Here is a 17,433-nt window from a genome sequence, read left to right as displayed (position 1 = left end):
ACATTTGTGTAACCCACAACTCAACCACCATGCAAATTAAAGAATTAAAATTAAAAAAAAAACATGTGGTTCGATAATCATGTCTAATTTACTTTCAAGAGACTCACCATGACTCAACCTTTAAACTTTCACAAATGAACACGCAACTTAAAAGAACTTAATTATAGGACCTAGCCAACCAAAACGATAAGATATCTTTTACGCTCTTTGCTCAACCATTATGTAAACCATCATCAATCTATGATGATATTATATCTATGTTTATATATAATTTATTTTTAATATATAAATTTATATGTTATCAATGTACCAAATACAAATCATCGTGTCAATTAAAAAATATATAAAATATGTGAAGACGCATTGATGGTAATGTGTCTCGAAGGATCTCAATGTTAGACAGAAACAAGTGTTTCCGTTCATCATTAGGGACCGACACTTTTTGTACCCACAATTTAAATAGTTGGGCCCATCTATCTATTCGATTAATTTGTAATGATCATTGTGCTTTGTTTATATATTTATGATAATTTCAATTTTAGCTTTTGAGTTCACTGTTAGTTCAGTATTTAAAATTATTTCATTCAATCATTGTTAAAAAAATTCTAGCAATGAAATATATCAAAGTTAAGGTCAGTGTTGTAATGTTTATATAATAAAGTAAATAATTTGGATATCTAAATATTTTTAAATTTAATTAGATTTTGGCACATTATAAAAATAAATATCTAATAAATTGGCTTAATTCATAATTTGGGTTTTGAAATATATTTATTTTTTTCATTTGGTAATTATTTTTTTTTGTCTCAATTTGATAGCTTAAGTATGCATCCGTCATATTTTTGGCTTCATTTCTTTTATAAAAATTAAAAAAAATCTAATAGCCAATTACAAAGTGCCAAGTGGTGGTTTTATGTAAAAAAACAAATGTTTTTATCAAATATGTATACATGTTAAAAAAATAAAAAAATGGAAATAAATATATATATATAAATAAAGAAATATATATAAATTATAAATTTTTTTTACAAAAATAAGAAATTAAAAATAAATTGCTTGAAATTGATAATATTATTACAAAAATTTTAAAAATTTTAAAAATATTTTTTTATAAAAATAATCTAAAAAGTATTTAAATTTCAAGGTTTTGTTTTGCTTGAAATTTAAATAGTTTTTTTAACTTTTATGACAATTTTCCATTTTTATATATTATTTTGGCTTTTTAAATTTTATTATTATATATTTAGAATTTTTATAAAGAATTTAAACTTTTTATAATTTTTTATATATTATATATGATTTTTTTACATTTTTAATCAATATAATATATAATATTAGAAAATAGAAAGAAAAAAAACACGTGGCATACTTTTTAGCGTCACGTGGCAGATCAACACCGATCAACAGTTGTTCAATGCCAGTCAATGGTTGATCAACATTGGTCAATGATTGGTCAAAATCATCAGTGTTTTTTAAAATTTAAGCCTAATAAATTTATGGTCAGTATTTGGTACAAAAATAATGTACTTTTTTTAAAAAAATTCCACGACCAATCTTAAAATTTTGTCATGATTCTTTTTTTTTTACTATATCTCTATAGGACACTTGTTAACTCCTGACCCTACTTGTGTAGTCTAAAAGCTCTACTAAAAATGTACTAAAATTTTTTCCATAGGTTTATTAAACATTAACATAAAAATTAAATATAACTTTAATTAAAATTGTATTATTTGGATTCATCAATGGTATAATTATATTTTTTTAATGTTCTTAATTTCCTTTTCATCATATACTCTGAAGTTTTTGCTTTCACTAATGCAAAAATTCTCTATTCCAATATCATTTATGTTCGTTTTGTAGTTTATGTTTGAAGTTTGTGATTGTTTCCCCTAATAATGTTATTTTCAAAGTGTAAACTTGTGTTCTTCTTTTTAAAAGTGTAATGCATTTTATCACTACACCCAACATTTATCAATTGTAAAATAAATAATAACGATATCAATTAGAATAAGTTGAAGGGAAATTACCCTTGAAGGTTTATTATTATCATTGGGTATTTTTTTTCCTGAATAAATAATTATGAAAGAAAAGGAAAGTTAAAGAAACAAAATTATGTATTTTATTTTGTTTCGATAGATAAAATTAACAAAGAAAAATAAATTAAGAGAATATTTATAATTTTTGTTTGATTAAATTATGAAAAATTAAGGAAATGATTGATTATAATGTTTTTTTTTCAATTATGTTCCTTTATAAAACAACTCAAGTAAAAAATTGATAATATAGAGATGTAATTTCACATCTTTAATAAAAATAAAAATAAAAAACTCACTTTCATTTTCTAGCTTTTCAAAGAGAAATTCAACTCCTCCTATTTTTCCTTACTCAAATAAAATAAACTATCCAAACAATGGATAGATGCTATTTTTCCTTCCCCTTCCTTTCCCTGGTTTTGATGCAATCCAAACATAATGTTATTTTTAACCTTGAGTAAATTAATTATTTTAAAAAAATTAAAGTAATTTATTTTTTGTCAATTTTGAAAGCGTGCAACTAATGACAATACTAATATTGAGAAAATTTGTTGTTATATTAATCAAAATTATATATAATTAACGGAAAACATTAACGCTGTGATTAACTGTCTTTAGTTGCTCACTTTTGAAATTGATTGGGATTAAATTGCCCATTTTACAAAGAAATTAGATTCTTGTAAAAAGGATTGACTCTAAAGTCATTAAACTATTAGTAACTTCAAAATGTTTCAAATTTGTCATTGAACTATTTGAAACTTTTTCATTTAAGTCACTAAACTATTCAAAAGTTTTTAGTTAAGTTATCGAGTTAATATGGTTTTTTTAAAAGTCTGGCTAGCGAGCTCTAAGCAGCGGTTCAACGATTGGTATGGTGAATCAGTGCCCATCAATGAGTAGAAGAACATACCTTAGATCTAAATAGATTTGACGGTTAGTGTTAAAAATCAGAGAAGAAAGTTGTTTGAATTTTAGTTCGCAAATTCGAAACGTTTAAAGTTGTTTTATGAAAATAACTGAATTGTAGAAGGGAAGGGAAAATAAAGCTTTCGATTGATGCAAGTGGTGTAAATAGAGAAGGCCATATAGTAGCTATTTTAACAATTCAGTGACTTAAATAAGAAATTTCAAATAGTTTAGTGATCATTTTGTAACATATTAAAATTAAATGATCAAAATATAAATTTACTAATAGTTTAATGATCTTTGGTATAGTTTACCCTAAAATTATTTATTTAACATTTCAATAAATTAAAAACCCCATTTTGAAAGGAAAAAAAATAAATTGAAAATCCCCCCCAAAAATAAAAAAGAAAACAAAAGACATGAAGCTAAAAAGGGCACCGTGCACATTGCGCATCCCTATTTTTTCCTTTTCCTTTCCACTCCATCCCAACAAAGATCAGATCTCCTTCTCTATCTCTCTTAATCAGCTTGTTGAAAGAGCAGTATCTCTTCATTTCTTTCGCTACCCTTCTCCTTTTGTCAACTCGTTAAATAGTCTCCCCCAATCATCCATCCCACTTCGATAACTTAAACCCTCTCCCATCCCATCACCCCAAAAACCCAAACTTTAACCAGAAAAAAAGAACCCACTTTTCCCCCTTTTTTATTTTTTTATTTTTTCCTGTTCTTTTAAAGAACCCAAGATTTTGGATCCAAGTACGAAACCCAAACTCTCATCCTGTTTTTAATGAAAAAGGGTCTTTCAGAATGGATCCCCCATTGATCAATGAGTCATCTTTTTCAGCAGCCAATCCTTCAGCTTACAGCCTCGCTGAGATTTGGCCTTTCCTGATCAACCCAGGCTCTGACCCAACTGCTGTAACTGGAGGTGGATTGGGGCTCAGGATAGGTAATTTGGGTGGGTTTGGGGAAACTTCGGGTCTTAGAGATGGGTCCATGGAGGAATCTACTGTGACTGAACAGAGTGTTGGATGTGGAGGTGGGAGAAAAAGGAAGGAATTGAGCTCTGAAGATGAGTCTTCCAAGATTGTTTCTACTACTACTAGTGCCAATGAATTGGTGGGTTTTTATTTTATTTTATTTTATTTTCATGTTGGTTTAGAATTAGAACTTTTGTATTGATTCCTTTTTTTTTTTAGATTTTCAGTTGCTTGGTAGATAAGAAAATGGTAGGAAAATTTTGGAATTTAAGGCCCACTAGTGCTGGCATTTAGTTATTTTCTCTTTAACGTAAGGTTTTTGGATTGGAATTGATGTGGGTTTTGTTTCATTGTCCGCTTGTTTCAAATTCAGCTATTCCTTTTATTTGCCGCTTAAATAGGGGTTATGATACGAATTAATGTTGGTTTATGTTTTGGTTTCATGTTGTCTTATGGTTTAATCTTTTAACAGAATGATTCCAATGGGAAACGGATGAAAACTCCGGTCTCAAAGAATGGAAACACGGGTTCTAAAGAAGCCGAGGTGGAAGCGAGTTCTGCAGATGGTAGCAAGCCAGATAAGAATAGCAAACCTGCCGAACCACCTAAGCAAGACTATATTCATGTTAGAGCTAGAAGGGGTCAAGCTACTGATAGCCATAGTCTCGCCGAGAGAGTAATTCACTTTAATCATATTGAATTTGCAATTTTCAACCTCAAAACTTAGGAATGTAGCTTTTATGGACTAGTAAACAAATTTCGGATCCAGATTTACCTGTCTTGCTTGTTCATGTCCTAATTTGATTGGTAAAGCAGGGTGGTTTAGGCCTTTTTTGAACATGTTCTTAGGTTAAAGTTTTCTTCTACAGGCCAGGAGAGAGCGGATTAGTGAGAGGATGAAGATTCTTCAAGATTTGGTCCCTGGATGCAACAAGGTTTTTATTGTTGTGTAGTTGTGTTCTATTTCTGTTCCAATGTGCCTCGAGAAAAAACGTGATGGTTTCAGTGTCTCTTTCTTCTTATTATTATATTAAACTTAATATGAACTTTTCAATCAGGTCATAGGGAAGGCACTTGTCCTTGATGAGATTATTAATTACATCCAGTCACTGCAGCAGCAGGTTGAGGTATGAATCTGACACATATAACCGTGTTAGTGTCTCGATTTCTGATATTTTAGGTTATCCTCAAGCCTTAACACGTTATTCGAATGTTATTTTGCAGTTCTTGTCAATGAAGCTCGAAGCAGTTAATTCAAGGATAAACGTGAATCCTAGCTTCGAAGGGTTTCACTCAAAGGATGTAAGTATGCTTATGTTGATTGATCACATAATATTTGTGTCATCATATAAGCTATTAGCATGAATAGCATTGAATTGAAGTCTGATGTGAGATAAAAATTGCAGCTTCATTTCGAGTTAATAGAATATCTGAAATTTAAAGCATGAAGTGGTGTACAACCAAGCCTGAGTTTAAATTCTTTCAAACTAACTTTCATTTGTTGGCTGGGAAGTTATCTTTGGAGATTTCTTTAGTAGAATTTTACATTTGAACTCTACCACATAAGTGCTAAGTACATTATGAAGGGTCTTCCCGATTCGAGATCTGACCATTATAAGTAATATAGAGGAAACTTGTAAGCTTAAATTAGGCACTTACTTTAATGACCTTTTAAAGTATTTGCTTCCTTTAATCCAATGACCTCTTTTGAATCAACTATGATGCCCTAAATTCCAGTGTTGTCAAGGGCATTAGGTGCACTTTTGGTGCTAGACCCTTATATTGCCTCAAGCACTAGGCGTAGAAAACCGCTTTTCCGAGTGAAGTGCAATAAGAATGTGTATGTATATATACAGAAATTAATTTTCTATATAAAGATTAAAGCGAACTTCAATGAGGTGGGCATTTTTTTACGCCTATCGCCTTATTAAAATTGTACGTAGGCACACTAGCCATGTGCCTGATCGAATGCACCTTGAAGTCTAGTGCAAGGAACAAGCACGGGTGTCCTTCGGTGCACCTTGTCAAAAGTGCTATACTCGTGATGTATATAGCAAACTTTTCAGCACCCTTATCTCTGTTTGTCCCACGTGTTCAACCCAAAATATTGAACAAGCTCCTCTATGTTCAGTGTTATGTTCTTCTACTTTTCTACATCTATTTTTTTTTTTAAATGTAAACATGTAGCCATATTACTCATCTGTTGGCATTATTCACCGGTGCCATCACCGTAACTTAAAATCTGCACCATTCATCATGTTGACTATTGCCTTCGAAATGATACATTTGGCACTGCAGAACTTGGCATATGAACTCTGAACTCTGATAATAGATGTTAAATGCCCTCTTAAGTTACTGTCAGCAATGTCTAGAATCTAGATGTGAGACTTATTCTAGGGAATTTTTATGAAGTTAAAACTACTATCTTTTTACATATCCAAGCATAGAATTATTGTAGCTACGGTGTATTATCTTAATGTTTCAATCTGGTCCTTTAGCTTGGTTTGCAGCCAATTGATGGTGCTGGAATGATATTCGGCTCACAAACAGCAAGGGAATATGCTCAAGGGTTGCACCCCGAATGGCTGCAGATGCATGTGGGTGGAAATTTCAAAAGGGCGACGTAATTCGTAGAAAATCCTTGTTGGCTTACAATGCAACAAAGAACAGTCTATTTGTTGTCTGATTTAGATCAAATTACATGTGTTGCAAGAAATGTGTTTGATAAATGTGGACTAGTGTTGCTAAATTTGTAATATCATATACATCTTGTAGAAAATGCACATCTAATCTCTTGTTATATGTTTTCATCCGACTAATTCAGGAACTCCATTGTATCAGTTTTAACTAAACGAAAATTTTCTTCTGAACTGTTGCATCCCCTGTTCTTGTTGTCTAGTGTTCGAATCATAATATCTTTTCAATTGTTTTAGGAACAACATGAACTTCACTAAAAAATGGCTTCCTTTTGTGCGTGTATATACATATTTGTATGTATGCATGGCATGGCTTAAATTATGGGGACTAAGTTGAAATTTATCAATTTTCTTTTTTTGTGCTGTGGAATGATACTTTGATCTAGTTTCAAATATGATGGTAACCTTGCATTTTATAATCATACAAGTTTTAATTAAAACAAATGATATGTTTTATTTGACTTTCAGTGTTTTTTTCGTTTATTATGATTTTAAATAGTTAATATTTATCATGATTTTTAGTATTATACTGTAATATCATATATTCATATGAGACCCGTTAAATTAAAATTTAAGTAGTTTTATATATTTTCCTGAAATTTTATATAATTAATATTTTAATAATTTAATCGTTAAATTTATTAATATATTTATATTTATAATGCTGGATTGTTATATTGTACAATACATTAATATGCATGCACCAAAGTATTGGTCTATCTTTTTTGACAAGGGTTTAAACCATGCTATAAAAAAATAAAAAAAAGGAACTTGATTGATTTTCATTTTTGAAAAATGGTATTTGAAGATTTACTTTATATGTATATAAAAAGCTCTACACTATAATTATTGCAATGTAAGGGATGCAATTCATAAATAGAGAAAAGTTTAGGGGCTTATAAACGCAAATTCCAATAATTATCTGGCAACAATAGTAATGTAAATAAAAGCTTTGAGGTCCAAATTGAATCTCCCCAAACCCTAACCATGACCTGATCCGAAAGCCCCAAAATCTCTCATCTTCATCCTCCACCGTCCGATCAGAGCTCCATCATAGAATAAAAGCAAAAGGAATCACCAGAAAAACCTGAACTGCTTGACGATGCCGTCCCACGGGGATCTGGATCGTCAGATCGAGCACTTAATGCAGTGCAAGCCGCTATCGGTGGCGGAGGTGAAGACTCTGTGCGAGCAGGCGCGTGCGATCCTTGTGGAGGAGTGGAATGTTCAGCCGGTGAAGTGTCCGGTCACCGTCTGCGGCGATATCCACGGCCAATTTCACGATCTCGTCGAACTGTTTCGCATCGGTGGCCACGCTCCCGACACTAATTATCTCTTTATGGGCGATTACGTAGGTAGGTCCAATTTTCCTTGCATTTAATTGTCATTGCTTAATTTTCATTTAAGTTGTTTTAAGTTTTAATAATATATATTTTATAATTTTATTGATTAGGTTTTTTTTATTTTAATATTACGGGATTTGTGGTTTTAGATATGAGCACTTTTAATTGAAAACAGCCAAGCTGAAAGGAAGATTTAGGAAAGGAAATGATACCCTCTTAATTTTTGGTTTTAAAAGTTCTTCGTGGTTGGAAATTGGTTTAATTTGTCCGTACAAAAGCAAAGCTCTAATGTTTAATACGGGAGTTTTTGGAGAATAACTTATATTTATCATCTAGCTAGCTGACATAGAATTGTTAGTCAAGATTAAGATACAGCTGCTGGAGTAGAGATATGTGAACTTTTGAAGAGTTTCCTTATTTAGCCTGAACTTGTTAAATTTCAAACTAACAGAGTCTGTTTCTGAGAGTTTAATGACTGGTTGATGTTCATGTTGTTTGGTTTCATCTGTGGTCGTCTCAATTTAGTGTCATACATTAAATATGAGCCACAAGTACGACAGATTTACTCTACAGCTAAAAATATCCAGGTTTTCAAAAATCTAGATTTGAGGCACTCGGCAGTAATTTCACGATGATGGTAATGTAGAAGATAGTGGAGAATCTTTAGATTGAGTTTCATTAACAATCTAGTAATGATGGTTCACTGTTTGTTTTTCTCTGATATGGTCTTCTCTGGCCTTTTTCTTGCCTTACATTGCAACAAATCATGAATATTGATGCATCTTTAGTAGTTGATTTGCATGTAGCACTAACTTATGTCTTGTTCTTGTTGTATGCAGATCGAGGATATTACTCTGTGGAGACTGTCACTCTTTTAGTTGCACTGAAAGTTCGTTATAGAGATAGAATAACTATTTTAAGAGGAAATCATGAGAGCCGGCAGATAACTCAAGTGTGCGATATACATATTTAGTGTTTTTCTCCTTTTTCATTTTGTAATTGCACTAATAGTTTTGCTTTTTGCCACCTTAATTTATTTCTGCATTTTGGAGCCAAATAGTATTCGTGCACATTCTCTGGAGTACTTTAATTTTCTTAGATAGCATATATTAGTGTCAGTAAAATGAAAATTAAAAATGTAAACAACAAGGTTTTTCTGCAAGAAAGTTTGCTTGATTAGTTCGTTGTAACTTTTGATAAGGCAAATTAATCCCCGCTTGTAAAAGAGATTGGAGAATCAGAGCATGGACACTAGTTAACCTGCAACACATACCAGATAAACTAATGTTTCATGATAAGCTAGTATTAAGGGTTGGAGTTTTTTAGTGATTTTGCCAAATCAGTCCGTGTTCAATAACCAATTACCACTCTTTTCAGGTATGGCTTTTATGATGAATGCTTGAGAAAATATGGAAATGCTAATGTCTGGAAGTATTTCACTGACCTCTTTGATTATTTACCTCTCACTGCCCTGATTGAAAGTCAGGTTTGAATTCTCTGACACTTTCATGTTGATTACTTCCAAATCTCAGCTGAGTGCTGACAACTATTCATATTCTTGCAGATTTTCTGCTTGCATGGTGGACTATCCCCATCTTTGGATACATTAGATAACATCCGTGCTCTGGACCGCATACAGGAGGTAAACCTGTATAAAGTTTATAGTTTGAAAAGTAGATTGTCCACCTTGTTAAGAGCCCTATAGTCTGTGCCATAAAACATTATAATACATACATAGTGCATTATTAAGTATTCCATATAGAGTTAATGGGTATTATCTTTTGAAAATAGGTGGATTAGACTGTTTACGAGTTAATGAATTGCTGCCTGTCTTTGTTAATGTCAATCCTAAAGATTCTAATAATAGTGTTGATGCTTATATGGTAAAGTCACAACAACAACATCTATTAAACTTGTAGGCACTCTCTTTTCACTGAATTTTCCAAAGCCTAACAGGCATCATCAAATTAAGGATTTTCACATTTATTGGCCGTGTAGGTTCCTCATGAGGGTCCAATGTGTGATCTCTTATGGTCTGATCCTGATGACCGATGTGGATGGGGAATATCTCCTCGGGGGGCCGGGTATACCTTCGGACAGGATATTTCTGGGCAGTTCAACCACACAAATGGGCTCACTCTGATTTCTAGAGCTCACCAGCTTGTTATGGAAGGATATAATTGGTCCCAGGTTTGCGGATCCCTCATCAAAATAGAAGCATATGTTGAATAATTTGTTCTCACAGATTGTGTATGTTAACATCTGTATTATTGTAGGACAAGAATGTGGTAACAGTGTTCAGTGCACCAAATTACTGCTACCGTTGTGGGAATATGGCTGCAATACTTGAGATTGGGGAGAATATGGAGCAAAGTTTTCTTCAGTTTGACCCAGCTCCACGTCAGATCGAACCAGAGACCACGCGTAGAACCCCTGATTATTTTTTATAATTCCCGTAGCGTATGTCCGACCAGCTAAAATTTCATATTTCCTGTTGTGTTTTTGTAGATGTGTTTTACAACAATCAGAGAGTTCTGGCATCTAGTTGAGGGAAGGACAAAAGAAACCATTGCTTTTTTGCTTTTTTATCATTCTTTTTTTTGTTCTGCTGCTGCTGCATTCATATGAGTCTCTATAGGTTTCATTTGTAGAATAAGTTTTTTTTCCTTTAATTTTTTTTTTCTGTGTTTCGAGTTTAAATCATCTGGGGTGATTAAAGTGCATGTTCCGTTTTGTAAAATGTTGATTATATGTGAGAGATGTTTCTTTGTGGTACATGATTTCCCAAACTTGTTAATTTGTTAACTGAATTGTAGCTCAATTTTGAAATGCAAGCGTCAAGTCAGTTCCTTGGTGAATTGCTTTTACTTTTAAACCTTTCAGGGGGGTGTTTTGGAGAATGAAATAAAACCCAGTATTTGAAATGGATTTCTCTTTGGTAACCCCCCCCTTGTACCCATATTTATAAACTGTTACCTATATTCACATTGTATTTGTAGGCACATGTTTGTTTTTCCTCCCTGGAGCAACCTAATAGTTAGACACCGGTTTTTCAAATGCACTATATAATTATTCATGTTTTCCCATTTATTTATTTTCCATTATTTTCCAACCTAAGTCAACATCGACATCAACAGTGGAGAAGAGGAGTTTTGGAGGGCGGAAGTCATGGAGTTTTCTTGTTCGGGTGAAATATGACAGAGGAAATATGGTGGTGACATCATATAGAGTGGAACTACGGTAAATCGTTGTATTTTCTTTTTCCTAAGTATAAAAAATTAAAATTTAATGGGTATAGCAATGGTGTTAATTTATTTTATAAGATTTAAAGGGACAAATTAATGGTTGAGTGATAAAAAAGGTTTTAATGGTTGAGTGATAATTTCGATTAATTTTTCTAGCGGTAATAACTAAATTGATTAAAAAAATTAAGGTTACCAATATAAGAATAATATCATTTTAGGTGATCTCAAATGTAATTAACCCAAATAATTAGTATAATGCAATAAAATAAATTAATAATCAAGATCTAAATCATAATAAATAATATATTTAAATAACGTCCACGTGATATGAGTTTAATTAAAAACACACAAAAATACTACTATCTTAATTATAGAAATAAGAAAATCTCAACAATACAAAGTTTACAAGCAATGGAGCTCAGAAAAAGGCTCTTCCATATTACAAAAAACCAGAAACAAAAGGCCATCAAAGCCCAACATCTAACTACGCTCCTGCTCTTCATCCATGTCGTCATCATTAATCTCACTAGTATTCCTTTGAAACCTTCCCATTGATGAAATATGCATTTTCTTCTCTAGTATTTTCAACCGGTCCATTTGACGCATTGCTTTCTTGGGTAAGTTAATGGTTTCGCCTCCGGTCTTCTCTGGCGTCGGACTCGGATTCGAATCGGAAACTTTCTTTGGTTTGTTCATGGCTTCCGCACCGATCTTCTCCTGGTTGATGGGATTCGATTCGGATTGATTTTGAGTCTCCGGTTTATCCCCAGCAGGGACGGTAGATTCCGGTTTTCCACTGGAGGATGAAAGCGACGACGTTTTCAACACTTGATCTCCTTCAACGTTCACTTCTCCTTGCTTTTCGAAATCGCCTTCTTGTAAGCGTCCGTATTTCTTTCTGTAAGCTTCGAGTTCGGCTTCTAACTCATTGAGTTCATCTTCTCTTTTGGCTACTAAATTGATCATCTCCTCAAGTGCTTCTTGGTCGTATTCGGCTTGTTCTTCCATCATTCTTTGGTACTGTAAGGCTTCCATTTGGACGGCGGCTTTCTCGGTTTGTAACCTGGTGATCATCGCCATCGCGTTGTAAGCCGCTACGGCGGATGCACTTCGTTCTTCGTCAAGTTCCATGTACAATGCCATTAGTGATTTACGATCCATGCGAGGACTGCTGGGGACTTGGCTCTCGCCGATCTCTGACGCGAACTCGGTTTTTTGAAGCAGTAATTTCCTCGGAGTTCGGGTCCACCGAGGACTGTTTGATGCCGAGTCCGATAAGGGGATCCCGAAGAACCTGTTTCCTTTCATAAAGTTGGGGGTCTTATCTTCTTCATCACCTTCTGGCATCGATGGCATTGTACCACCCTTGCCATCATCCTTCACTGTTAAACATTCATCACCAACGTATAAAACCAATATTCTCAAAATGGTTTATATATTATATAAATTGACCCAAACTATATTATATTAATATCTTCCGAAAATTGTATAAAAGGGTTAATTATATGAATTGGATCTTATTTTTATTAATCTAACAATTAATTTAAATATTATTGATTAAGTATTAATTTAGTGAACACCAATACTGCTGCAGCAATAAAAAAAAAGGGTTTAAGTAAACTTCAATTCATTATTTTTCCTATTTAATTGATGTTTGTCTTTTCTAAGAATAGTTTATATTAAAAAAAAATTAATTTAAGCATTAAATATTAATTAAAATTCAACATTGAATACATTTAAAACACATATATCAAAATTTCAATATATTTAGTATATGAAAAACTTATATATATATATGATATATTAACACTCAAATACAAATTATTCATATAGTAAATGTATTCATATTTAATATATTTTAAATATGCTAATGTTAGACTCAAGTTAAAATGTAATATAAAAAAAGCTTACTGATAAATGTTTTGAAGTTTAATAATTAATAACAATTTATGATTGTTATAATAGGAAAAGTTTGATGCAATTAACCTAATAAAAACAAACCTAATGCATGCATGGTTTGAAAAGTTTAAACTTACGTGGCTTTTCAAGTCCCTTTGAACGATCATTATCCACCTGGACCTCTGGTTCGTCCGGTTTAAGCTTGAGCTCCGTATATTTAATAGCCGGAGCCCGAGGAGATGGAGAAGGTGCTAATGATGACATGGAAGAATTCTTTCCTTTAGAGCCATTAGAACCTGTAGATTTCACCTTCAATGGTTGCCAGCAACAAGTACACCGGTGATCATTACTCTTCTCAAAAACCACTTCTTCATCCTTTTTAGCACCACCAGGCAAAGACAATTGAACTTCATTATCTTCATCAACCAACAACTGATCAATATCCTTATGCAAGATCCCCAACAAGGATTTGTACGTATCACAATCGGTTTCTCTCTCGGTTGCAAAAGACAAGAGACAACTCTCGCACAAGCTCCGTATGTCGGAGAGCTTCTTATGAGCATGACAAAAAGCAAGACACGACACGTTCTTCTTATGGTTGTCGCAAATAGAATCGTTGTAATAGAAATCGGTTGTTCGGCCAGCGAGGAGATGGTCTAGCCTGGTACAAAGCAAGCAAGGGATCGGCAACTCAAAGAACTTGGCGAATTCATTGGCGAATAATGCGATGAAGCCGTCGATGAACAACATGAAGATCATAATCCATTCTAACAATGCGTAAATGAAGAAATTGGGGACTGCACCCAGCTGTTGTTCTACGAATTGCTTAAATGATCGCTTCGCCATCTCCAAAATATATAAAGAACCCAAAAAACCAAATATTATATTTATATAAAATGTATAATTAATTATTGAGAAGGGAGATCATGACAGGGAGACCAATATCATGAACCCCCTCTCTCTTTTTTGGTTGTGGGAGACAAAGAGAGAAAGAAAATAGAGGTTAATGTGGAGTTTAAAGGAATCAAAGATTAGGGTTGGATGAGGTTTTTTTTTTCTTCTTTTGACTATAAATAAGAGAATGGTTATGAGGGAATTGAGATTGTTAGGAAAATTTTGGACCTCAAAATGGGGTATTTTCATGCACTTTCCAACCAATTGTAAGCTTAATTTAAGGGTTTTTCTACATGGAAAATTTACCAATTTGTTAAAAGGGGAGGTGGGAATCATCCTAAAATGGGAAAGAATGTTGGGTTTGTATGTATGTATGTATGTAGGTGTTTATGGGATATAATAAATTTGTATTATGTATTAGTTACTTACCTATTTTCATGCATGAGTTGCATAAATCTCTACACAGGAATTGGCTGCAAAATCAAATATATTTTTTTTTTGTTTTTTTTAGAAATCATTTCGTCCAAATATATAATGAACAATTAAATTAAGCATAAAATATATCTAATTAAAAGTCGCACAAAATCTTAAATACGAAACATCAAAATTTTCTAGACTCATATTTACTATTAAACCTAAATTTCATTTGCTTTAATTTCTATCACCATGGTATAACATAAATCTGTACAAAAAAATTTTAGGAATGTTGTTGTTATACTTGTTAACATTAATGGAAGACAATTAATAATGGTTGCCATTAACATTAATGGGAGACAATCAATAATGACAACCACCAACTTTGGAAAAGTGGCAAGGGATAATTTTTTTTGGTCCTTGAGATAATGGGCTATTTATTGTTTGGTCCTTGAACCTCAACTATAAATAGGCCTTCTCATTTCTCATTTCTCATTTCAATTCATCCCAACCAATCTTTCTCTCTTAGTTTTCTCTCTTCTCCCATTTGAGAATTCTTAAGGAATTCTATTTGTTTGTAATATTTTGGAGATAGTAAAGTTATCATCTGGTGTTAGTGCCCGAGGACGTAGGTATAATTTACCGAACCTCGTTAAAACTCTTATGTTCTTTTTGTCCTATTTTTCTTTCAATATTTGAGGGTATAATAGTAGTATTTAATTGTGCTATTAAATTACTATAGAAGGGATATTCTGACTAAGGAAAGACTTGGTATTTAAGAGATCCATGTGATCCACCTCTCTTCCCTGGGAATTGAACTTTGTGTGATTTTTTAGTACAATAATTTACACGCTTCCGACCCTATTGGAACAACAAGTGGTATCAAGAGCCGAAGGTTAATCGTAGTATGCTCTGTGGTTGCAGTTTAAACTGATCTTCCACATCAGAAAAGATTTCCTTAGGTATATTGAAAGATTATGGAGAAAACGGTCGGTGTAGGAGCTTCAACATCGTCCATGTGGACAAGACCGACAATTGCAAATGCAAGATTGGCCGTGGAGATCTTTGATGGCACGGGCCATTTTGGTATGTGGCAGGGTCTAGACATTGCCATTGATGAAGAGAAACCAGATGATGTACAGGAGAAAGATTGGAAGGCGATCAATCGGTTGGCATGTGGCACAATTCGATCATGCCTTTCTCGAGAGCAGAGGTATGCTTTTTCAAAGGAGACTTCTGCAAATAAGTTGTGGGTGACACTTGAAGAAAAATTTTTGAAGAAAAACAGTCAAAATAAGCTCCACTTGAAGAAAAGACTGTTTCGCTTCACATACGTCCCAAGTACCACAATGAATGATCACATCACCAAATTTAATCAGTTAGTCACTGATTTGCTGAATATGGATGAGACATTCAAAGATGAAGATTTGGCTTTGATGCTGTTGGGGTCACTTCCTGAGGAGTTTGAGTTCCTAGAAACTACTCTACTTCATGGCAGGAGTGATATATCTCTGAGCGAAGTCTGTGCGGCCTTATACAGTTATGAACAGAGAAAGAAGGACAAACAGAAAAACTCAATCAGAGATACAGAAGCTTTAGTAGTCCGAGGTCGTTCATACACTCGGAAGAAAACTCAAAAGGGGAGATCAAAGTCAAAGTCCAGACTAGGGAAAGATGAATGTGCTTTTTGTCATGAGAAAGGCCACTGGAAGAAAAATTGTCCAAAGCTGAAGAATAAGGGAAAAGCTGCTGTAGATGCTTGTGTTGCTAAGCATGATACTAGTGACTCTGAACTATCACTGGTTGCATCATCATCGTCGTTCCATTCAGATGAGTGGATATTGGATTCGGGTTGTACCTATCATATGTCCCCTAACCGGGAGTGGTTCTCTGATTTAGTAGAACTAAATGGAGGAGTTGTTTATATGGGCAATGACAATGCCTGTAAAACTGTTGGGATAGGTTCAATCCAATTAAAGAATAAAGATGGATCAACCAGAGTTCTGACTGATGTTCGGTACGTGCCCAGTTTGAAGAAAAATCTCATCTCATTGGGAGCCTTGGAATCCAATGGTTCAGTTGTTACTATGAGAGATGGGGTTTTGAAAGTGACATCTGGCGTACTTGTGATATTGAAGGGCATCAGAAAAAATAACTTATATTACTACCAAGGTAGTACAGTTATTGGAGCAGTCGCTGCAGCTTCCGGCAACAAAGAATTGGACTCAATACAGTTGTGGCATATGAAGTTGGGACATGCCAGCGAAAAATCCTTGCAAATTCTGGCAAAGCAAGGATTGTTGAAAGGTGCAAAGGCTTGCAAATTAAAATTTTGCGAGCATTGTGTTCTGGGAAAGTAAAAGAGAGTGAAATTCGGTACTGCTATCCATAATACAAAAGGTATTTTGGAATATGTTCACTCAGATGTGTGGGGGCCTTCCAAGACACCTTCATTGGGAGGAAAACACTACTTTGTTACTTTTGTTGATGGCTTTTCCAGAAGAGTTTGGGTGTATACCATGAGAACTAAGGATGAAGTGCTTAGAGTTTTTCTTAAATGGAAAACTATGATCGAAAACCAGACTGGCAAGAAAATCAAGCGGCTTAGGATGGACAATGGAGGGGAATATAAAAGTGATCCGTTCTTCGACGTGTGCCAAGAGTATGGTATTGTTCGACACTTCACAGTTAGGGATACACCACAGCAGAATGGATTGGCAGAGCGTATGAATCGAATATTGCTGAGAAAGTTCGATGTATGTTGTCAAATGCTGGGTTGGGCAAGCAATTTTGGGCTGAGGCTGTGACATACGCTGGCCATCTTGTTAATCGTTTGCCATCATCTGCATTTGAAAGAAAAACTCCTATGGAGGTATGGTCTGGAAAACCGGCTACAGATTATGATTCCTTACATGTGTTTGGATCCACTACATATTACCATGTGAAGGAGTCAAAGTTAGATCCGAGGGCAAAGAAAGCTCTCTTTATGGGAATCACTTCTGGAGTGAAGGGATTTCGTCTTT

The 17,433-nt window shown here is 33.7% G+C and overlaps 3 protein-coding genes across 4 annotated transcripts; 2 read left to right on the top strand and 1 right to left on the bottom strand.

Annotated features, from left to right (window-relative positions):
- Nucleotides 1-3,350: 3,350 nt before the first annotated feature.
- Nucleotides 3,351-6,789, top strand: LOC107912161 (transcription factor bHLH79). Of its 2 annotated transcripts, none has more exons than XM_016840230.2 (6): nucleotides 3,351-4,058; nucleotides 4,392-4,595; nucleotides 4,789-4,854; nucleotides 4,978-5,046; nucleotides 5,144-5,221; nucleotides 6,418-6,789. In XM_016840230.2, exons 1-6 carry the CDS (start codon nucleotides 3,747-3,749, stop codon nucleotides 6,544-6,546), a joined length of 858 nt encoding a protein of 285 aa, XP_016695719.2. In that variant the 5' UTR covers nucleotides 3,351-3,746; the 3' UTR covers nucleotides 6,547-6,789. The 2 variants fall into 2 exon arrangements, with proteins under 2 accessions (XP_016695719.2, XP_016695720.2); XM_016840231.2 differs by having other exon boundaries at nucleotides 3,393-4,058; nucleotides 6,430-6,789.
- Nucleotides 6,790-7,440: 651 nt separating this feature from the next.
- LOC121202966 (serine/threonine-protein phosphatase PP2A catalytic subunit) lies at nucleotides 7,441-10,733 on the top strand. Its single transcript, XM_041105484.1, has 6 exons — nucleotides 7,441-7,970; nucleotides 8,798-8,912; nucleotides 9,336-9,444; nucleotides 9,523-9,600; nucleotides 9,957-10,148; nucleotides 10,235-10,733. The coding sequence occupies exons 1-6, from the start codon at nucleotides 7,718-7,720 to the stop codon at nucleotides 10,406-10,408; spliced, it is 921 nt and encodes a 306-aa protein (XP_040961418.1). The 5' UTR covers nucleotides 7,441-7,717; the 3' UTR covers nucleotides 10,409-10,733.
- A 774-nt stretch (nucleotides 10,734-11,507) lies between these two features.
- LOC107912163 (probable myosin-binding protein 5) lies at nucleotides 11,508-14,146 on the bottom strand. The gene is made up of 2 exons (XM_016840234.2): nucleotides 13,240-14,146; nucleotides 11,508-12,585 (listed from the first exon to the last, which is right to left on the bottom strand). Exons 1-2 carry the CDS (start codon nucleotides 13,946-13,948, stop codon nucleotides 11,684-11,686), a joined length of 1,611 nt encoding a protein of 536 aa, XP_016695723.1. The 5' UTR covers nucleotides 13,949-14,146; the 3' UTR covers nucleotides 11,508-11,683.
- Between the last annotated feature and the right edge of the window lie 3,287 nt (nucleotides 14,147-17,433).

Source organism: Gossypium hirsutum, chromosome D11 (assembly GCF_007990345.1).
Source record: "Gossypium hirsutum isolate 1008001.06 chromosome D11, Gossypium_hirsutum_v2.1, whole genome shotgun sequence".
NCBI classification, from domain to species: domain Eukaryota; kingdom Viridiplantae; phylum Streptophyta; class Magnoliopsida; order Malvales; family Malvaceae; genus Gossypium; species Gossypium hirsutum.
The sequence above is the reverse complement of the archived record's forward strand: the minus strand, read 5'-3'. Positions and strand labels throughout refer to the sequence as shown.